Genomic DNA, 23,915 nt, shown 5'->3' with positions numbered 1-23,915 from the left:
AGAAAGCATGTGACAAAAAAAAAAAAAGAAAGAAAATGTCACTGCTGCACATATATACACAGCACGCACCAGACTAATCCTCAACTCAACGTGAGTTTTATACTTTGGAGAATTTCATAAATATCCTAAGAATACTGTTTTGTAACTCAGGATCTGACTCTCTTTTTTCTGTCTCCCACTTGTCGCTGTCTCCTGTCTTCTCTCCTGTTCTTTCTTGTGATACTAAAAAAAACCCATACGTATATATTCACATATATGTACGTGTGCATGTACATATATATATATATATGTATATATATATATATATACAGGTACACACACACATAAAACTTACTGTAACTAGTTTAGAATTTGCTATCTATGGCCACTATTGAAAAACAATAAAAGGGGGCGCCTGGGTGGCGCAGTCGGTTGAGCGTCCGACTTCAGCCAGGTCACGATCTCGCCGTCCGTGAGTTCGAGCCCCGCGTCGGGCTCTGGGCTGATGGCTCGGAGCCTGGAGCCTGTTTCCGATTCTGTGTCTCCCTCTCTCTCTGCCCCTCCCCCGTTCATGCTCTGTCTCTCTCTGTCCCAAAAATAAATAAACGTTGAAAAAAAAAAATTAAAAAAAAAAAAAAGAAAAACAATAAAAACAACAACAAAAACAAACAAATGCTTGGTCACCTCAGCACAAAATACACAGGTTTGTGGGGGCGGAAACTACCTCTCCAATGGCGACTGCTTTCTACTTGGTGCATACCATCTACCCTCATCTGACTTGACGGGCAAAAGTGAATTGTTCCTCTGATGTAACAATGACCATAACATAATAACTGACTGTCACCTCTCCATTGGAAATTCTGGGAGGGCAGGGACCATGCCTGGTTTGTTTATAGCTGGAGCACCCACACCAGGACAGTAACTCAATAAATGTTTGTTGAATGAACGAATGAGCGAATGAGTGGATACTGCAAGTTTTATGTATCTTTCTGGACAGCCCAAGTCCTACTCTTCTGAGAATATCTTCTCTTAGAGCCCCAGTGATTGACCCTTCTGGAAATTATTACATTATTGGCCTGTGTTACCACTTCGCACCTGATTCTACACATTATTCTAATTGCTGGGTTTTGTTGTTGTTGTTGTTGCTGTGCTTTGCAATTTAGGGAGACATGGTCCTCAGGAACACTTATGTATGTATATATCTATTCTCTTCCCCGGAGTATTTGTTCCACAGCACACGGAAAGTCCTCAATAAAGATGTATTAAATTAAATGATGAAATCTTTTAAACGGCCTTCTACTTGGGCACATTTCTAAACATTTTCCCTATTGAATGCATCGTTATTATGATTCCAAAGAGTGACGGGAAAAATGTGGACTGGTGTCAGTTGGGTTGAATTTCTAGTTCTGCCACCGCATTGCTGGAAAAGCCACCTGAATGCTGGCCCTCTGTTTCCCCGTCTTTGAAATGTGAACATTCGTAAGCAAACAAACAATATCCACCTGCCTCAAAGAGACGACTGTGGAATCAGATGGCATAATGTAGGTGAAGGAGTTTTGCAAATTACAAAGCAAACGTTAGCTCTTCTATTTAGCAATTTAAAACATGAAATTGATATCGCAATGCCACAGATGATATATACTACACATGGCTTTTTCTGAGAATAGCTGTCGGGCAGGAGAGCAAGGTGATGAGGAAAAGAATCTCAAGCACAACCTGCCAGACAAATCCCAGTCATAAACATGTCCCATGTTGACTATGCTCAACACTTGCGTGTGGGTAGATTACTGGACACCTGTCACCAACACCCTTTGGTACTGCTGCGAAGTACCTTGAAACCCAAGCTTACCAGATACAAGCTGCTGTCCAGGCAACCCCACGGGAACCATGCCCAAGTTATTCATGGCGGTGGCCCAGGCTGTGGGATCGGTCACGGACATGTTGAGCTGGGTCGTGTCTATCGCTATACTCCCCAAACCATCAGCTGCTGCGGGGAAAAACAAACTGTGACTTCCAGTCAACAGGCAAGAGTGTTTGTTTTAAAGGAGATCACATTGCTAGAGATGCGAGACTTCACTTAGCACATTCCCCAACCACGCGAAAATAAAGCACTGTAATCTACAGCAATGTTTTCTCCAGACGTAAACATAAAGGGTTTCCAAATACATTCTGGGAGGAAACTTAATGACATGTAGTTTGTGTTACACACAGCATGCCATTAAGGAAGCACTCCTGGGAAAAAATGGAGGAACTGCTTCTTTCTCTTAGTGAGACAACGTGAGTTAAGTTCTAAGGTGGAGAGGCAGAACAGCACCACTCCTTTGGTAAGGGAAAAAAAAAAGTCAATTGGTTCAGTAGACTAAAAATAAATGCCATCATCTATTTCTGAGCAGAATTTTGGAGCAGGCACACCTTCCAGCTATTTAACAGAATTTTTAAAAACCGTCGCCAAGCAGCGACTCAGTTCGGTCCTAACTGAATTTATCAGGGTTACCTTGTAACATACTCTTTCCTTTCTAAGCTTTTTGTATCATTCCATTATGGAAATGCAGGTGTCTGCTTAAGATGACTCTTCCAAAATATTTCTTATAAGTTCAGACTTTCGTCAAAACCAAACAAACAAATAAATAACATTAAAAACAAAGAGCACAGGGCCAGAAAAAAAAAAAAACTCAGCAAAACATGTGAAATTTGACTTAATGAGTTTTGATGTATGCTAGTCCCATGGCCCGATTTCTTTAAGGATTCCAGGTTCCCGGTTCAATGCCTATTTTCACGGCCAGGCAAGCTCTTCCCCTAAGAACTCACAACGCCTTGTTTGTGTCCTGGGCGGGCCACTGGCATTTACCTGCAGCCATCATCTGAGGAAGCTGCTGGGGACACCGGCTGATGCTTTCCACGCCACCTGCATCTACGACTGAACTATGAGCATCCTTGGGGGCAGGTGCGCTCTGATGGCTGAGTGCAGGTTCCCCACGGAGGTCATCGGATTCTGCAAAAGGGGAGAGGAGGGTGGTGAGAGATCACGACAGTTAGCCGAGGGAGCCTTTGAGGAAAACACTGTTGTCTGGGCAAAAACCAATGAACAACAAAGGACAACTTCCAGTCACAGACTGAGACTCGGGGAGGGGCTGCTTCCTGAGCCCCGGGCGGCCCAGCCGGTCCCTGCCTAGGTTTGCCCTGGGTGCGCTGGGCGGGCCAGCTGTCAGCTCACCTAGAGCCACGCTGCCTGTTAATAAGCAGCCCCTTGTGCAAGCGGCCAGGGCCTTCCTTGCCTCCTACTGAAGAGACTTCACAGACGGGGCTTATCAGCCCCGGCACAGCCTCTTCCACTCACTACACATCAATGGAGAGGGCAGACTCGGGGCTAAATATGATTTTCTTTAAGTTAAAAAATTAATTGATGTTGTTATTTTGGAAGACGGTCGTCTGCGAAATGTATTCGGGGGGGGGGGGGTGGGAAATGGAGGGCAGAGGAAGAGAAAAGCCAGGAGCTATTCGCCGTGAAGCTGGTAAAGGAGTGCGCCCAGATTACAATAGCCAGCAGAGGCAGAGGGAAAGAATAGTGCGCCTCTCATAAAAGAAGATGGAGAGGATGTTGGGGCAGCAAAGAGACACAGTTGTTTCTTTCATTTCTATGAAGATAAATTGAACAGGCCACAGTTTGTTGGGTCTGGGTTTTCCCTAGCCTCACAGCGCACACGCATGCGCGTGCACGCACGCACGCACACACACACGCACACACACATACATCTATATGCACATATTTTTGTTAAACTTTCCAAAGCACTCTTCTAGTAAAAACAAATAATAAAGCATTAAATAAAGCTGCAAAGGAAAGGGTCCCTCTATAGCCCGCTATTTATAAAATAACCTTCCCCCCATCCTTAAAAATGCAAAAACATAGCATTCATACATACAGTGTTTTTCATGCACACGTATTTTAAGTGCACATTCAGCAGTTCAAAACTGAAAGGCAAAACATACCGCTTACGTGTGGGATCTGCGAAGTTTGAATTTTAAGTGGATTTGATGTAACAGTTTAATTATTTCTTTTTATTTAGCTATAAACTTAGAAGTTTTTCTAACCCGTGTTTTTGCTATTGGGTATTTTAGAATTAGATGCGAGGGTCTGTTTGTGTGTGTCTAGTTCACACTTTAGGAGTATAAGTTTAGTTCAAATGGAAGCTCAGATTTCAGTATTTCAAGGAATAGGTGGGTGATAGCAAATTGTTTCCATAGTCTCCACAAACACCTAGCCCTCGACCGGAGGGGCACGTGAGATGGCGGGGAATATTTTCCAATAGCTTGTTGGCCGATGATACATCATCATTCAATAGAAGATGATTCCAACTTTGAGAGCAAACTGCACTCAAGACAAATGCTTTATACCTTGCAATGAAACTCACCTACCCATGGGGCGCCTGGGCGGTTCAGTCAGTTTAAGTGTCCGACTTTGGCTCAAGTCATGATCTTGTAATTCATGGGTTTGAGCCCCCCACATGGGGTTCTGTGCTGCCAGCTCAGAGCCTGGAGCCTGCTTTGGATTCTGTGTCTCCCTCTCTCTTTGCCCTGCCCCCACTCATGCTCTGTTTCTCTCTCCAAAATGAACAAACATTAAAAAATTTTAAAAAAACCCAAAAACTCTACTACCCAAATGAATTGAGACCTTGTTCACTTGTGGTGAATCAATTATTCACCACGGCAACGGATGCCATCAGGCAACGTTCTCACCATAGAAAATGAACTCAGTAACAAATACATAACAGATCTAAATGTCTGCCCTTTGGCTACCCACACACCAGCTATATTTCTATGATGAAACCTCACAGCACTTTCCCCTGTCTACCTCCAACCAGTTCAGATCACCACAGCAGAGTCCGGCTAGACTGTTCATTCTTTTGCTCAAATGGCCATGGAGTAGAGTTGTTTCAGATTGTTGCAAGGTCACCATTTGTCTTACTTATCTCCCTAAATGAAGTTTAGTTGGCTGGCTTCCTGCCAGCTTGGGTTCTCTCCAAATGGGCATTAATCACAACTTTCTGTCCAATGAGTCTGCAGTTCTGGAATATTACATCAAAGAGCATCCCTTTACTTTGTAGGCTTTACCACTGGTATCTGACCTGCCATGTTTCCCCTTGCCTTTTTGCAACAGTATTTTAGGGATGCCGTTAGCTTTCCATGGCTCTATAACTGTCTGTTCCAAAGGTAGTTTTCTCCTCAGTGATTATAGTGTCACATGGGGGCATCAAACGTCCCAGGGGCCCATAGTGCTCACCCACACTTTCATGCCCATCCTAAACTAATACTGTTCCATTGGGAACAGTAATGAACTGTTACTGTGTCATACAACAAATAAAAAACAAACAAAAAAAGTCATTGCTTTGTTGGCAAGATGTAAGATGTAAACCTGAATTTATCCCCTAATGAGACTCTGACACTTAATTTATTACATGCCTTCAATCTACCAACCAATGGTTTCAATGTCATACAACTTCATGTAGCTGCCATGTACCTAGAATGGTGACTCCAAAGTAAGTTGTATCACCTCTTAGGCATTTCTAAGAGTCTCAAGGAAGCCAGGCAATTTTTTAAAAAAATGTAAATTTCCTTGATGCTTGGAAGAAAGATGATATTTTAAATTAATTACTACCTAGTAATTTATGAATGGTTGCAAGAGTAATTTTTATACTCTCCTAACATCTATCGTTCCTATTGAATACCTGCCTCTTTACATGACTCAAAGCCATAATGCCTAATTTATCATTCAAATCCATTTCTCTGCCTTAGTTTTCTTATTTCTAAACTACAGAAAAGATTGATCATGTTAATGGTGTTTACTTACACACAGAGATGTGGGGAGTTAAAAAATTATAGCTAATAAAGCACTTGGAATATAGTAGATGCTAATTATTATTATTTTATTTGGAAGTGTAGTGTTTCTATGAAGGTAGCCTGGGATCTCAGTGTTCTACGGGATAATTATGTAATTAATTCTAAAACAGCGAGTAACACTTGATATTTCTAAGAGTAAGCACTGCCCTAGTTTTCTATGCCACACCTAAATTGTAGCAGAATATTTCTTTATTTTCCACAAATCCTTTATAAAATAATACAATGTGAATTAAAAGATGTATGAATTTTCTTCTCTAGGCTATTCTTCTGTTTATGCAACTATGAAAGCTTTCAAGAAACTGATGACTAATTGTGAAATTAGCAGTTTGAATTTACAGCTTTTAGTAAGACAAGATCATCACAAAACCAATCGGATGTACAAAGCGCCAAGGTTAATGATACAGCACTGTTCAGGGTTCAGATGAAATCTAACCTGTTCTTTGTTAAGGTATATGCACGTACAAAATCTCATACCCAATTTCGTAACTGTTCAACAAGATCGATTTATGCTCAGGATTTCACTGGGCTACATCAACAGGGCAAATAATTTTTGAAACTCACCAAGCCTATGAAAATACTATTTCCCCCCATTCCTCCCTCAAAAGAAACAAACAAACAGACAAACAAACAGCACAGCTTTTCTCACTGTAAGTAACACAACTCTTGCTAACCCTGTCCAACTTTCACGTGTCCCAAGGACACACACACACGCTATGAATAATAAAACCCATCTGTAACTGTCCACAAAGCATAGATTGCTATAAAATGGGGGTAGAGATGAGTTAAGTATTGAAATTTTATTTTTTAAAATTTAACAGAATGATTTTGTTTGATGTTAAAGTACATAATATATACTTATATGTTATTTATATGTAATAATTATATATAATTATAGTATATTTATACATTTATAAAATATATTTAAAACTATATATAAACTGTATGTGTATATATATATACACACACACACACACATATGTTTTTCAAGTGAATTCAGTCATAGAAGAAAGGAAGGAAACTAAAAAGGAAAATAAAAAGAGAAAGAAGGAAATGACAAAGGAACAAAGGAATAAACTTCAGTTCCAGGGTCCAATTCCAAAGGCTGGAGGTTTGAAAACTAAAGAACACAAAAGGGGAAATTGTTGTTGGGAACTAGAACACAGACGAATTTAAAGTGTCAAAGAAAGACAATTTTTAAAAATGTTAGATCCTTCCAGATAAGCTTTTGGTGCACTTAACAAGTCATTCTTCACGATCTAAGATTCCACACCTCCCTGGCAACCAATGTGGGGCCATCATCAGGTTACCAGGATGCTCCCCTTTTGTGAGACTTCTTGCAGCTGTTCTTTGAATGAGCTGAAATCTATAAATAACAGCATCTCCAGACCCATTAAACAGTACGTTAGTGTAATAAAGGCACATACGTACATATATGCTAAAGAAGTGATATCATTGGAAGAAAGGAAAAATTTCCATTTGGCACGTACTACAGAGGAAAGAAAGCAGGTCTGGCCGTTTCTCAAACACAAAATATCATTAAGGATCTGAGCTTGCATCCTCCATTTTTCCATTCTGTCTAGCAGCCAGTTTTAAACTATAAGTTGTCATTCTTCCATGTTAGGGAGGGAACGGTTACTGAATGGATGATAAGGTTTTACCCAAGACATGTCTGTCTTTGAAAAACTCAACATTGAGAGAGACAGACAGACAGACAGACAGAGGCAGAGACAGACAGAGAATATGAATGAGAGAGAAGGTTTCCTCTGAAATCATGAAATCAAACAAAATTACCAAATTTGCCAGAGACAACTCAACCAGCATGGGCATGAGAGGTAGATAAAGTCCTTGGACGCAAAGTAAAATACTGTTTGGCATTACATTTTTAAGTGTAGAGCAATGACAGAGGTAAAATTACTTTGTTTTCAGGAAATCGATTCTTTTCAAAAATATTACATTTTATATTTCTAAATTGAACAAAATAATAAAAGAGAAAGCTTGAGACCTTAGGGATAAAGTATTTCTTTTTCCGTTAAAGACAGAAAAGGAAATAGGACCAGATACTACTATGATAATATGTAATTTCAAAGTCTGTATATAGGCAAGTTTTAAAATACAGGAGCTTCCACACTTAGATTATTTCAGATTTTCTGAGAAGGGCAATATTATACCTGAAGGCTGGTTATGAAACATGTAATGGGTCAACTCATACCTCCCATTGATGGATATCCATCAACCACATACACAATGTGTTGTCAGACGTTGTTTTCTGCCTTCCAAAATACATCTAGCTTAGGGAAAGTTATCATTGCTGACTCTGCTGCTGAGTGAATTATTAAAGGAAGCAATCTCATCCATAAACATAGGCCTGGATCCATTAAAACGAGAAGAGTCTCACTTTCAGCAAAGCTTTTTCTAACGCCCTGAGGATTCAGGACAACCACACCCAGGTTCATAGAACGTCAAGGTTCAAACCCTAGAGTTCCTTAATTCCAGCTTCCCCCAGATGTGGAAGTCCCCAAAATGTTACAGGCAGGAAACTGTTTCAGCCTTAACAGTTCACACATTCACCCTTCAGCTGAGCCCTTGTGGGGAAAATAAGCTCTTGAACTCTGCTTCTGCAACCATGTGTGGCCCTGGGAAAGGGACTCTTCTGTCCCCTGAACAGGGATATTGAGGCGTAACTGCCAATCAAGTAAGTCTCAGACAAGTTTATGAAAGTAAATATGGACACATCAGAGAATTCGCATTTTCCCTCACCTGACAAGTTTGTTTTCTGTTTGCATTCTCTGTTCTCAAGCTCCCATTCAAACAGTCCTACTGAAGGGACAAAGTAAATACAATGCTATAACTACACAGAAGCTTCGATTGAGATGGCAAAGATGCGGGCTGCAGAGAAAGAGCAACGCAGAGACCAGGGGAAAGAGTCCTTTTGGAAGACGGGTAACACCTCCGAAATAGACTTTAGGTAGATTTCAGGCTTCAAAGATACATTCCTCAAAAGCGTGAGGTCTATAAACCATGGACACTGCCAATGATCAAAGAACAATTTTTAATGCATGTATAGTGTAGGTCACATGCTGGTCTTTTTGGCCACACTTACACACAGAAAGCAATTTCTGTAAACATTATTATCTTCTTATATAAGGGAAAGCAGACAGTATCATTCTATAATTTGTGCTCTGTTGTACTCAGTTTTTTCATTATGTACTCATTTTATACCTTGACCCAACCATGAAAAACATATTAAGCTACAAAGTGGAACATTTTAATTGTAGTGAGTGAATAACTGACCCTTAAATGGCTGCAAACTCTGGTAAATGAATGATCTGTTTTCAAAAAAAAAAAAAAAAAAAGCTTGATTAGAGCTCTTGAATCTATGGAAATCTACCTGCAATAAAATCCAGATCAGATCCTGACCAGCCTGAGCCAGTTGCCCATCCTGTTTAACATTTCTCCTAGTAGGGTCACAAACAACGTGTTGGTTACTCTTTAAACTAATGTGCTCTTAATGATGTCTTTGCAACACGACGCATGAAGTATTACCCTGCAGTCATGATCGCCCCAGGTATTCCAGACTCAGCAGGACACCTCGCCTCCAGTGGGGTGCCCTGGACCAGAGACCTTGTTTTCTGTTTCTCTAAATGACCACACACAGCCCTTGTTTATGGTCTGAAAGCAGTGAGTAGGATGGTGGGGGCCCTGGGTTCCTAGGGAGAGTCCTTTTCACTCCATGGGGAGTCATAGATGGTATGGTTACCTCGTGAGGGTGGGCTAGTTGGAGCAAATGAATGTGCAGCAAGATATCCAATTGGAAAGTTCTAGGTTGAGCAGGGAGCATTCTGGGGAAATGGGTCAAAGCTTGGGTGCCATTGGCAGTGTTCACCGAGATTCAAACGGAGGTGCTCAGAAAGAGGAAGGCCTTCCGGGCCCGAAGATATTCAGGGTCCCAAGACGAGAGGTTGGGGGGGTACAGCAAGATGGGTCTAGCCTCTAGGGACATTCGTGACTCAGAATCTAATAGAAAGACTGTCTTAGTTCTTTCGTGGTGAAGGCTTTATGTTCTAACTGCCTTTGGAGGTCAGGATCATCCTCGGAGGTAAGGACTGACTGCACACAGTGATCTCAGCCAGGCTTCTGTGACACAGAAAGCTCCACGAAGGCTCTTGCCCCCAACAGGGGGGCGGGATAGATGCCGATGGGAAGGTTCCAGCGCTGAAAACAAGGCCGAAGGTCCCTGAAAAATGCTGCTGCCACAGCTGTAATTCCATCCTTGCTCTCTATCTTGGTTACAGATTTCCATACAAGGGTATAAATGCGCTACCCTCCACTCTATCTTCTCCCATTAACACCCCTTCTCGCTGTCAGTAGGAGGAGATACGTGCCTCGTAAGAATGTCATACAGACATCCTTCCGTACAAGGGGATGGCATTTGGAGGACTAAGATCCTCAAATAGAATCTTTTCTCCTACTCCAGCCTTCCAGATCAACGACTCATCTGCCCCGGGAAAGTAGCCTGTTTTTCTAACTGTGGCTGTGTTATCAGTTAGGCACTGAAGGCACAGGGTGCACAATAATCTTGGAGAGCTGAAAACGTTTCATGTCAACATACAGTAAAACATACATTACCAAAACCAAGTACTTATTTAATGAAACACCTAGAAATTTTGTATTATGACAACTTCTCTAATTATCAAATTTAATAGTCACACAGACATCATTAGAGTTGAAAATCACTCGCAAGTGGGGCTTTCTCATGTTGCAAAAAACTCCTGAGTCTGCATAATTATGCAGAAATCAGAGCTGGTTTTAAATGAGAGGAATAACTTGTAGGCAGATAACTTCAAAAGCAGAATTCTAGAAATCCTGTCCAAAAGTCCTATAGACAAAATCATACTGCATGCCAGATACACTGAGTACACTGAATGCATTTTGTATGTTAAGTGCAATGTGGGGCGAGGCCTCCAAAAGCAAAGCCGAGCGGCGGCCATTCGAGTCTGCAAAAGTTTTAAATGGCTGTTCAGAGACGTTGTCTCCTTCCTGCCTGCTACGTGTGAGATAAACAAAGCTAAATTTTCCCTTTACGTTTGCCAACCTCAGTTCAGGATTAAACGCCATCCCCGGTTACTTATTCACAGATGACTTACAAATTTATTGGGGGAAGGTAGTGGAGGGAGAAAAACTGACCCCAAAAAACAGATATGAGAGAAAAACATCTGGCCCGTGTTACTGAATGCAATTTCATGTTAGCTTAAAGTCATCATATTTACTTATGGTTTTATTATTTATAAAAAAGAAATTATGCGGAATGTGCTTTGTGGGAATTACAGAATATTGCGATTGCTACCACGGTTTATTATTTTCCCAGCAAGATGGCTTAAACCCAACCTAAACAAATATTTTAAATGAATCCCCACCAGCACTATCACATTTTTTTTCCCCTCTCTAGCCTTAATGAAAAAGATATCCTGCTCTTCAAGCTCTCTGATGTTCTTATTCGTGTGCAATTGTAAGTGTTACGGTTTATTATGAGATAATGTTTATTGTAAAATAATGACTCAGAAAATGCCCAGCACCCAGTGGTGGTAAAACAGTGCAGGGGATGTGAGGGCGTTTGAAAGTGGCAGCGGCTGCCAATGGCAAACATTCACCAGGCCTCGACCATTAATGCAATCAAAGTAATGACTTTATTACTTGCGTAATCAAGTAGACATGTGTTCACGTACTCGTCCAACATATCAACCTGCCACCATCTCTGCAACACAGAGAGTATTGCTAATAACCTACAAACAAGGCAGACAGAGCAGAGACACATAATCACCATAAAACTAAATGCAGCGTCCTCTTCCTAACCAGAGACACCACCTTCATTCAAATACACTCCCCAAACCCTTGATGCCGTTCTACCAGCCGACGCAACTGGCCTTTCTTTCCGGTAGGGCGATCTGCAGCAGTGGAATGCAATGACACGGTTCTTTTCCATCCGAGAGTAAACTCCAGTATAGGTTAGGGAGATGGAAATAAATATTCCTGTAAGGACATTCTTATTTTCAAGGTATTACTATGAGCGCTAATATTTGTAATGAGTTCAAAAAGCAAAGTCTGTAAAGTCAAGGGAGGATGTCATTCCCTCAGCCCTTCCCCTAGAGGCACCCACTGGGAAAAGAGCTTATTATAGAACAGTCCCACACCTTTGATCTTATGAAATATCAACCACAACCTATGAGATAGGTATCATTAGCAACTTTCTAGAAGCATGAAAAGGTTCAGGAAGTTAAGACTTTGGATCATTTACCCAAGGTTGCAAAGCTAATGAATGGCAGAACCCCAAGATTTAGTTTGTTTTTGCCCGGGCCTATGTTGTTATAGATTTGGAGAACTGAGGTTTTCCCCAACAAAGAGCCAGACTAGGAATCCCTCCTTGGTTTGACCGACTTGGTTTGACAGAGAAGTCTGGGGTAAAGGGTTACTTCCATCACCCGGGGACACAGTCACTCAGCAGATCTTTATTAAATACTTGCTGAATGAAGGCAATGTGCTTGAGATCAGGAATGTAATGGTGAGCAAGACACAGACCTAGTCTTCAAAGAGTTTGCAAATTAAAAAAAGCATTAGCTTGCAGTAGCGTCGCAAACTAGATACTTTTAGGAGCTTGCCTATCATAAGAAAACAACAACAACAATTAGATTCTGGATACAACTATCCATTAGTGTATTGCTAGGCTTGCAATAAGGAAGGACGCTCACTAAGATTCCTCCCTTCACCCCTTCGGCCCTCTGCCGACCCCCACAAAAAAGGCAGGTAGGCTAAAACCAGGAATTGTTATGAGCAGTAGGTAAACATGAAGCCAGAGTTGCTCAAAGGGAAAATGCCAGGACCAGCATTGTGCCAGGACCAGGAGACCTTGCCATGCAAGGTAGAGCCATAGTCTGAGGATCCGCTGGTAATCAAGACCTGGAAGGTTTGTTGTCTTTGCATGGCCCTTCCCCAGTCCCCAGCAGCCATGTTGACCTCTGTACTTCAGTGACAAAAGTAGGCTCAAATGTGAACAAATCGGAAATCACTGCTGGAAAACATCTCAAAGCCAATGCTTTATTGAGAAGCACATTTTTCCTAAAGTCAGAATGTTAACTGTGCATTTAGAGAAAAGGTGAATGGGGCACAGACACCTAAGATGTCTACCTACAGTTGATGTGTAGCCTTAGAGGTTAGGTTTCACCTATGAGTAAGTCTCACAGATGTCTTGGCTCAAACTGGGCTTAACTTTGTCAAAATGGCTATATTGAGGGTAAATCTGTGATCTGAGCTGAGGATTTGGTGTAAGCATCGTCACCACCAAAGATGCCCAGAACGGTTACCCTTGTGTGGGTAGCTCCTATGTGTAATTTCCAACCCACCATGCTTTTACTACCTAACGAAATACAATACTGACAGATAAGGATGGCAAGATGGAGAGGCTGGTCATGGCCATCTGAACTGGACAGCTGGGAGGTAAAGGAGGGTTACTATTCCTTTCCTTACCCCTTTGTGCCCACACCTCCTCTCGCCCTACTTCTCTTACCTCTACCTGACATGGTGTCTCTAACACAGGCCATCTTGGTACAGTGGCAGCTGGTGACAAGGCAGGCTAGGGGTTCAACTGTCCACCATGAACAAGAGCTACAGAAGCAGGAAGTGAAGGTCCTGCGTAGCTGGGTAAAGCCATGAGCTGAGTAAACCAGAAATCCCAACTTCTAATCCCTGGTCCAAGGGATCACCGACATATTGGAGGCGCTGGAGGCCCGAGGACCTATGTTATTGTGAGACATATGCTTGAATCAAAGTCCCGCCATGGGCTTATCATCATCATCCTCATCTTCATCCTTGTGGCAGTTACTTTTCAGCTCAGTAAGGATAGACCGCACCCCCGAGAACCCAGCTGGGGACTCCCCTCTTGCTCCGGCCTCTCCTGGAAAACTACACAGGGTAGCATCATAGCAGAGCTCCTGCCACAAGTTCCGTGGGGTCTGTTCCCTGAGCTTTCCCACCTTATGCCTTCAATCCTCATCTAGCGAGTTATTTCAGGGGCTAATACGTAATGTCCTTCGGAAGAGCTGGAAGAAAGGACTCATCACTGGCAACGCTGTCAGATATTTTGGTAGTTAAAATCCAGATGCCTTCAGGCAGGTTCTCATAAAAGAATTCTCTCGATTTCAAAACAGCAGCAGAAACTCCACCAAGGGCAGCTTTGTGAACATGTCTTCACATCTGCTATTCCCACCTCCCCCCACCGAAAAGTGCATATCCTGGCCTTTCTGTTTTTTCTACCAGTATTTTGGTTTTAATTCATTGCTGGTTCACATGACACCCGAATAAAAAATTAGGTGGCTTGACTCTGTATGTGGTAGGGGCTTGGGAGTACCATTGCTGTTTTGGTCTGTAAATTCCTGTGGTCCAGCAGATCAAACGGTGGGAAAAACTTGGAGTGGCATCTTAAACATTTTTTTTAACATTTATTTATTTTTGAGAGACAGAGCACGAGTGGGGAAGGGGCAAAGAGAGAGGGAGACAGAATCTGAAGCAGGCTCCGGGCTCTGAGCTGCCAGCAGAATCCGACGAGGGACTCGAACTCATGAACCGTGAGATCATGGCCTGAGCCGAAGTCGGACGCTTAACTGGCCGAGCCACCCAGGAGCCCCAAACTTGTAGTGGCATCTTGATGTCCTAATCCAATAAAGGAAATTCAGAACGATGGCTGACAATGGCAGGGACCTTTTGGATATGTTATCTGTTGTTAGAACACACACCTGGGAACCAAGCAGATGCCCAGGCCATTTTAAGAAGGGCGGGAAAATTAAAGAGAAAATGTGAGTTCATACTGAAAAGGTAACGCAGGCTAAAATAAAGGGTACAGTTGTATTCTTCCCGTCAGAGCTGAATGGAGCACAAATTGTTTCTGGATTTGCAAGCTCCTTGCTGAGTTGAATTGCCAAAATAAGTTCACGTGAGGAGAAAAGGTGACTTCTAAGATAACACAATGGTTGTAAATATAAATGAAATCCAGAAAAGTACATTTCCTCCATCCCATGTGATCACGGTTCTGTTATATGCAGTCAGGTATCCTTATTTTATACTCTCCACTAGTATTCTTGTATATTCTTGACCCAAATCAATGAAAGCTTATAAAGTATGAACCAACAGGGCCTCAACACGGAGGCTAACCAAAGCATTGCCTGCCTTATCCATTGCCTCCAACAACACGCACGATATTAACAAGTGGTCGTGTGTGGGACTTAGGTCTTGCCAATGTGGGTGGATAGGTGCTCACCTATAGCAAGCTGCTGACTCTTCAGTTTCCTCCCTTTATCTGAAACAATCGCCCAGCTGTTAGTTAATAGCACATTGAAAGTTTGCTGAGAGGGAGAGGTTGAAGTTAACAGAAGACTGCTGGCCCCTGTGCTTTTATTTTCATACACCGAAACAAAGTCAGGAATCTCAGCATCTTTGGTCAGGAGGTTTTTCTATTTATATTCATAATTTCTTTCTTTCCTTTCTTGTTTCTTGTTTTTCCTCTTCCTCGGAGATATGGATGCTTTAAAATTCTGATCAGAATCGGCAGTGGGAAAAGAGCTGGGGGAATAATGATACTCTAGTATTTCTGTGACACATTCACAAACCCTATGAATTTTTAACGAAGGAACAATGTCCACAATTAGATTTGAAATGAGGTTTTCTTTGTAGGCACGCTTATGGTAAGTGGAGTGTGAGTGGATTTTACTTTATATTCAGTAAACGATACCAAATGCAAAAAACACCGCGATTTAATAGAAAATAAAAGCAAATTGTTGATTGTTCACAGGTCTTTTTTTCTTCTCCTAGATGTACAGAAGCGTGGCAGTTTTTAAAACTGTATTTCATTTTATTTAAACACCAAGGAACTTGATGGCACAGAAAAAGTCATGACCTAACGCTGCTGTCCTTTTGTGATTGTACGGAGAAGTTTTTATTTGTCTGATTTGTTTTAAACTGTAAAAAAAAATTTTTCTAAAGCTTTGGGGAGAAAGGTATTACGCTTCCCCATTTACAAACTAACCATGTCAAATGAATGTTAAAAAAATTAAGAGCGTAGAACATAAGGAAATAGACTGGGGTGATGGCTACTTAATTTGCATCTTGAGGCTAAAGCTTAACTCTCGTCTTCCCATGGCTCAGGTTTCTAGCATCACAGAAACATACACAGACAGCTTCTATCACTGTTGGATGACACGCAAGGTGCTTCAGAATCTGCCTTCTGGTCACCTCTGCGAACCCGTTTCCTACAGTGTCCCTTCTCCTGGGGCCCCCAGGACACAGACCTCGCTTAGTTTTCTTGAGCCTTCCAAGCTGGATGCTCTCTCAGTGACGGTGTGCCTGTGGTTCCTCCAGATGCCTGCACAACGACCTGCTCTCTCCCTTTAGTCCCCTCTCTGCTGAAATGTCACCCTCTGCAGACAGGCCTTCTTTGACCTACCTAAAACCAGTTCTTCCCTCCTTTTTTTTTTTTTTTTAATTTTTTTTTCAACGTTTATTTATTTTTGGGACAGAGAGAGACAGAGCATGAACGGGGGAGGGGCAGAGAGAGAGGGAGACACAGAATCGGAAACAGGCTCCAGGCTCTGAGCCGTCAGCCCAGAGCCCGACGCGGGGCTCGAACTCACGGACCGCGAGATCATGACCTGGCTGAAGTCGGACGCTTAACCGACTGCGCCACCCAGGCGCCCCCAGTTCTTCCCTCCTTCTACCAGCATTCTTTTTTTTTTTTCCTCTACAGGATTTCTCAGCAACTGAGGTTATAGTACATAATTATGCCTTGATCAGTTGGTCTTCCGTAAGGGAAGGCTGACTTAAAAAAAAAAAATTGTTTTGGGCACCTGGGGGTATAAGTCAGCTGAGCATCCAACTCTTGATTTTGATTTCATCTCTGGTCGTGATCCCAGGGTCGTGGGACCGAGCCCTGTGTTGGACTCTGCACTTGAGTGTGGTGCCTGCTTGAGGTTCTCTCTCTCTCTCTCTCTCTCTCTCTCTCTCTGCCCCTTTCCCTGTTTATACTCTCACTTTCTTACAAAAAAAAAAAAAAGAAAGAAAGAAAAGAAAAGAAAAGAAATAAAGGCACCTGGGTGGCTCAGCTGGTTAAGCGTTCGAAGCCCACTCAGGTCATGATCTCACAGCTCAGGAGTTTGAGCATCGGGCTCTGTACTGACAGCTCAGAGCCTGGAGCTTTCTCCAGATTCTGCCTCTCTCTCCCTGTCTCTGTCCGTCTCAAAAATAAATAAACATGAAAACAAATTTTTTTGTAAAGTTATGCTTTTTCTGCTAAGTCTCCATCAGCCAATATAGCGCCTGGTACACAGGAGACATACATCCTCCTTCCCCCCTACACAAATTCACTTAATAAATGTTATGAATGTGTTTGTGTACACACACACACACACCCACACACACACACACACACACACGTGCACGCACGCGCCCCGTATTAACCATGTCTCTTATTTTCGGTGTTTCCCGATGCTTTGACATCCACAGCCTTGCTGGTACTGGAGGGACTGTCCCCTTCCAGGGCTAGCCAATTCCTAGAGACAGCAAACAACCCACCCGAAAGCACAGTCTTCAAATGCGAACCTATCAAACCAGAGCTCACGTACTCAAGCGTCTCCTTTTGCAAGGGGCTCACACACCATACCGCTCCCCCCACCCCTGCCCTAATCACCCCAGGGCCAGGGTCCAGACAACTAGAGCTAACCTCTGTACCCCAGGGCTTGCCATAATTAATTCACACTAGTCAATCCCAAACCTGCTTACGCCGCTTCACTCATTCCTTCCCTCAGAAGCCACCAGAAAGCCTCTGGCTCACGTTTGCCTCTAGCTCCCTCAGCCTCCTGACTGATCTTGGTGCCCCCGCTGTGTGGCCCAAGGGCTGTGTAGCATGCTCTCGAGGAGCCGCGAGGAACAAAATACCTTTTCACTGTAATCTTCTTGGCGTCACCAAACCTAAATAACGGCAAAGCCTACATTTTCTTTCTTTCTTTACTTACTTATTTTTAAGCTTACTTATCTATTTTGAGGGGGGCGGTGAGGGGCAGAGAGAGAGGGAGACAGAAAGAATCCCCAGCAGCCTCCACGCGGTCAGCACAGGGCTTGGCGTGTGGCTCGAGCTCGTGAACCATGAGATCATGACCTGAGCCAAGATCAAGAGTCCGACGCTTAACCAACGGAGCCCCCCAGATGCCCCCAAAACCTACGTTTTACACATACGAATTCACTGAATGCCTCAAACAAATCAAGTTCACCGCATCATCAAGGAAAATGACAAAACCATCACCAGGGGTCATGATTTCCCTGGGCTCATTGAGACATAAAATGACGGTGATGTTTTAAAGATTTGTATGTAATTTAGCTCTCATCTTGGCTCTGAGATTAATTTATGAATCGTTTCAGTGGTCATTGTCGTTGGCTGCTACTTTGACCCTCAAGCTTTTTGTTTTATTCGTTTTGTTTTGTTTTAGATCTAAACGCCATTATTAACTCAAGGGAACAGCCTCCTGCCTTGTACTTTTTGCCAGAGACAAATAATTAATGCTAGACACCGAATACCAATACATTGTCAATAAAGCACACACGAGTATATTGCCTTTGAATTCAAGGAAATAATAAGCCCTCCCCATAATTTGCTAAATCATAACAAGCTTAACAGTAGCAAGGACACGTTTCCATGACTTGAAGCACTCAGTCAGCTTTTTGATGAACGTTAGGACACAGCTGCTCTCTTTTCGTTCCAGAAAAATGTAGTTCACGTTGTTCCGTGGCCCACTGGTCAGGTGCCTCGATGGCCTCTGCTGGAACACACCTCAGGCAGGGCTAAGCGGGGGCCTGATCGGCGTGGCAGCCGTAGAAACTGATCCTGGGAAACTGACCTTTGAGTCACCCTCGCAGTGAGCTCAGAGGAATGTGCTGGGTGGTTACCCGTTACTTGCCCCTGGTCGGGAGGAAAGCCTGAGGCTAGAGTCTTTAGCACTGTAGGGATAGGCCAGAAAGGCGGAAAGACAGCCACAGGAATGGCAAAGGGAGCTTCTAGAATGAACTGAAGGGAGCCTAAGACCTGTCAGTTGCTGTCTTTGGCAGGAGGGCCCTCACTGGGATCTGATAGCCAGGAAAGCTTGCTCTCGGAGGGGAAAACCGCCACGGACCCTCCCGTCTACACAGCTGTGTGCATGCGATCAAACTCATGCCTCCTGTACTTAGGTTACACAGCTCTGTCCAGCCCCCGCCGCCCTGCTGACACCCACATACTCCCTAATAGAAACACCTGACCCTGCTTAAGGCGTGAGTAATAATAAGAGAATAATTTTCAGAAAACTTCAAAAAGGGCTTAAGACTGTGTTCACGCTCTCCGAAAACGTGCCCTCCAAATACATGCAAGGATTAGGAATTTACGTCAAGGGAGACAGGAGTGCTCTCTCTAGGGCATCAGCTTTCCTTTCTCACCAGCGGCGCGCTGTGCCTCCTACATGCTGTCACTCAGGGTTGCCGCCCAGAGAACAACGTACTTCCTTTTCTTCTCTATGCATCCTTCCTTCCAGACAAACATCAAGGCCCATCTCCTCCATGAAACCTTACAAGATCAGCTCTCTCTTTTTTTTTTTTAATTTTTTTTTAACGTTTATTTATTTTTGAGACAGAGAGAGACAGAGCATGAATGGGGGAGGGACAGAGAGAGGGAGACACAGAATCGGAAGCAGGCTCCAGGCTCTGAGTCGTCAGCCCAGAGCCCGACGCGGGGCTCGAACTCACAGACCGCAAGATCGTGACCTGAGCTGAAGTCGGACGCTTAACCGACTGACCCACCCAGGCGCCCCTGATCAGCTCTCTTTTTTTAAGAAAGTGTATTCATTTATTTTGAGAGAAAGAGAGAGAGAGAGAGAGTAAGAGAATTCCAAGTAGACCCCACACTGTCCGTGCAGAGCCCAACACGGGGCTCTATCTCATGAACCATGAAATCATGACCCGGGCCAAAATCAAGAGTTAAAGGCTTAACCACCTAAGTCGCCTGGGTGCCCCACAAGATCAATTCTTTATGATTGCTTGTTCCCTCCAACTCAAGGGTGGTATGTCTGGGGGATTTAATGGGAGATGTGAAAACCGTTATTTTAGTTTTTAATAGTTATGTTTACTTTTAGCCACATTAAATTGAGGTTTTGGTGGAGTAAAAAAAAAAAAATGGTCAAATATTGGAAGTTTCACCTAGTTCGATCTAATCCGTGTCAGGAAAAAAATGTATTAGAAGAAAACCATGTGACTTTGCTGATATTGCTGCTTAGGAAGAGGCTAAAATGGATACTTTACGGACTCATGTATAAATCAGTATGTAAACAAATGTTCTGATGGTACAGATGTGGCAAAAAAAAAACAACAAAAAAAAACACTGATGTCCACTGTCCAACTGCAAAACCAGATTTTGACAACCAGTGCTCTCTGTGCCTCTCTGGCCATTCCACAAGCCCCAATTTTTTGTGGTTATTTTCTCTGTGTGTCTACGTGTTTGTGTTTTCTCTCCAACGTGTTTCCCAGATGTTTAAAGGCAGGGAGTAATCTGAATGATCGACCTCTTAGCATAGTACCTTGTACACAGCAGACAGACCTCTGCTACGGGTTTGTCTGGTCACTTAGCATGATCTCACCGGGAAACACCACTTGTTTTCCTTTTTTTAAGTAGGCGCTACGCTCCACATGGGGCTCGAACTGACGGCTCTGAGATCAAGAGTCCCACGCTCCACTGACTGAGCCAGCCAGGTGCCCTGTTTTTCTTTCTCATTAGTCTAACTCTGGAAACCAACGGGCCGTATTGTTCTGGCCAGAAAGCTTTGGACCCGTGGCAATTTCAAACTCGGGACTTTTAGCAGCATCGCACGTTAGAAACTACCAAGATGCGTTAAGAGGCAGGATGGTCTTCTGGACAGAACATGGCCCGACCATCTGGACTTACTCCATTTAGCAACAGAATATGTGTAGCTTTCTCTGCTTCCCAATCCCAAGGCAATGCCACAAACAGGTGGGAGATGAGAGACTAAGGGAAGCCACCTCCCCCTATGATAGGCTCTTGGCACCTGTCCTCTCTGCTCAGCTACCAACCACTGCAACCAGCATCAAATTCAGTTAAATACCGTCCTTTAAAAAAGGACGCTTCAGTCTTTTGAAATGTGTGGGGATAATTATGACTCACATGTTTCAAAACATTAACTAATGTCACTCGTACAACCTATATACTTCACTTCTTTTTAAAAACACACAAATATTACATGCAATTCGTATTCTGAAAGGTCTTGTAACCTATGCTTCTTTCTAATACAGTGGTTGAGGAAAATTTGTGCCTACTAACCACTCTTATTTCCATTTACAAAATGCTATGTCTCCATAATACCTAGGAGGTCAGTCATTAGAGGTTGCAACGATATTTTTTTAAAAAATTATTATAGAAATGTGCGGTGCAGTCACTAGATGTTGCAACCAATGATTACTGTAGACATGTGCGGTGTGGAGAGAGGAAAGAGGAAAGATGTTACTTTTATCTGGAGGGTTAAGAAAGTACGAGAGAGAAGAAAACTACAGGCTGAGTCTTGAGGGATAAAAAATACCTCGATAGGAAGAGAGAGGGGGAAAGCGGCAGCTCAAGAAGGAAATGATAAACCCAAATGTGTGAAATCAAGAGTTGGTGGAGGCCACTGAGCAGACGAGCTGCGTCTCTCCTCACGACCTTACGTTTAAGTGGAGTTATTCAGATGCTCTTGGTCTCTGTATCTGTGTAATGACAATGATAGTTTGCATGCCCTAAAATGTTGCTTGGAGAAAGATGTCAAGGAAGTTTTAAAGTCATGCTTCCTAAGTAAAATGTTTTCCTACATAAAGATGCTAGTTTATCAACTAGAAAACTAAAGTAAGTTTTGTAAAAGACTAAAGAAATCAGGAAGGTCTTGAGAATATAAATACACATTTACTCGCCAACTCACGAAATACTAAAACTCAGGTTTCACTGCTCAAAGCGCAATAAAAGAAATCATTTTACTAGAAAGAAAATAAAGCACATTTTTATAGCATAGAAAGTAATCTGAAAATTCATTAGACAAGAGGCCAAAAAATATATGAAATACATACTTTAAGAGCGTTTTAAATAAAGTCATGGAGCGTAGATTTATAATGGTTTAACTAAACCATGTTAAGAATGGCAGGATTCTGTTCACAACCTTTGAGGACAGGAAGAACCATGTAATAGCCTTAATATGGATCAGTTGCAAAAAAGAAAGTCTCAATAACAACACGAAGATGACTGAACTCTTAGAAGAAAGTTACTATACAAGCCTGGTGTTCATAATAGTGAGGATAGAGAACATGAATTCTAATCAGATCCATGCCATTGGCTTGTGAAAAACATTTTAAAAGTTCAGCGAAAAGGTAAGTATGCTATGAACACAGAGGTATCAACTCTAATAGAAAGGAGATTCTGAAAAATAAAATTTTGATCATATAACTCTATAGTCATAATCTTAGAAGGAAAGGGGATACCGCTACAGAAATTGCTGTGTCTTTCCAAGAACTGCTCTGATGAGTTCTGATTCTACAGAAATAGAAATAAATGGGAACAATGACACAAAAGTAAAGGCAATCACAAAAGTGGGAAGAATTCTCAGAAGAATGCAAGAGAGGCCTATACCCAGCAGGAATGAAATTGAACATTTTGAAAAAAATACCAAAGGTAGTACATAGAACATACTTAAGCATATGTGAAGAGGGGGACAAGGACAAATAGAAATGCTTTTGGGGAAGGCCATTAAAAATGTACAGCAAAGATGAAAGAACTGTTCAGTCCCCGTTTTGCGGGTCTCCCTCAGCAAGCAAAAAACCCCCATTCATTGGAAAGGGTATAATAAACCACATGGGCATGGAATTTCAGCCCAGGCGGTAGGGGCAGTGGGGAGAGGAGGGACACTAGAGACGCCATCAGATAATCTCAGAACAAGAAGCACGTGTGAGGCTGAATCCTGGAACCTACATGATACGATACTAGGTTAGACGCCACCCACTTTCCTTCCCTGTAAATCTGAGTTTGCAACTTTATTAAGCTGAGGTCAATTGACCTTGAGAACTTAGTGCAATATTGAAACTGCTGATAACAACTACTAGAATTCCAAAGAGTTGGTGTCAGTTTTGGAATGACCACTTACTATGTGACTTGGGGGAAAAAAAGAGAAAGGTTGAGGGTAATCTTCACATGTTAGAAGGAAAGGGAATACAGAAGGTGGATCAGATTAGTTAAGTGATACACCAAAGGACTGATTGAATACAAACAGGAAGGGATATGGCAAACCCATTTCAGGTTCATTCATTCTTTTCCCCACTGACTCAGTGAATATTTACTTAACTCCTATTGTGTCGCACGGTTTTAAGTTCTAGGTAAACAAAAATCTCAGGCCAAAGAAGACTGGCCTAGTCAGATAGGGCAATATATAGGTATGTATGTAGACAAATGCGTACTTTAATTTAAAACATGGGTTAAAATAAAGGACAGAGAGGAAGAACCAACCAACTCTCCCAGTGGAAGTGATTTTGGATCTTCTCTATGGATGACTGAAGGTGAAAACTGGAGGGATAGTAACAAGAAAGAAAAAGTGTTTCAGGCATCAACAACACTATGAGCAAAGACACTCAAGTGAAGAGAACACTGCATGTACGGAAATGAGTGTTTTTGTTTGACTATAGCTTAAGCGGCAAATGGCGGGGAGTGAAGTTGAAAATATAGGTGGGGGAATGATAGGGAGTTTGATGTCCATAGGCAATGGGGCCCTAATAGAGTATTTTAAATTGGGAGTGACAGGATCAAATGATAATTCTTAGAGTGATGTAAAAGGTAAGCTCACGGGGAGAGAAGCTTGAAGAGGTTAACCTATTCTGATATAATTACTAGGGACCAGGCCAGATACAACAGTGGCAGAGGAGATAGAGAGTGAGAGTAGATTAGATACATTTCTGCAGAC

General features: G+C 42.6%; 1 protein-coding gene across 11 annotated transcripts in view; it reads right to left on the bottom strand.

Annotated features, from left to right (window-relative positions):
* The window catches only part of ENOX1 (ecto-NOX disulfide-thiol exchanger 1), a 555,199-nt gene that overhangs the window by 206,392 nt on the left and 324,892 nt on the right, over positions 1-23,915 (bottom strand). For 10 of the 11 annotated variants that reach the window (XM_040448509.1, XM_040448518.1, XM_040448516.1 and 7 more), the window contains 2 exons: positions 2,828-2,971; positions 1,829-1,966 (listed from right to left, as the gene is read on the bottom strand). In XM_040448509.1, the coding sequence (XP_040304443.1) occupies positions 1,829-1,966; positions 2,828-2,971 (282 nt within the window). The remainder of the gene's footprint in view (positions 1-1,828; positions 1,967-2,827; positions 2,972-23,915) is intronic. The other variant, XM_040448514.1, reaches the window with a different exon arrangement.

This window comes from Herpailurus yagouaroundi, unplaced genomic scaffold (genome assembly GCF_014898765.1).
Source record: "Herpailurus yagouaroundi ecotype Mexico unplaced genomic scaffold, PumYag 197, whole genome shotgun sequence".
NCBI classification, from domain to species: domain Eukaryota; kingdom Metazoa; phylum Chordata; class Mammalia; order Carnivora; family Felidae; genus Herpailurus; species Herpailurus yagouaroundi.
The sequence above is the reverse complement of the archived record's forward strand: the minus strand, read 5'-3'. Positions and strand labels throughout refer to the sequence as shown.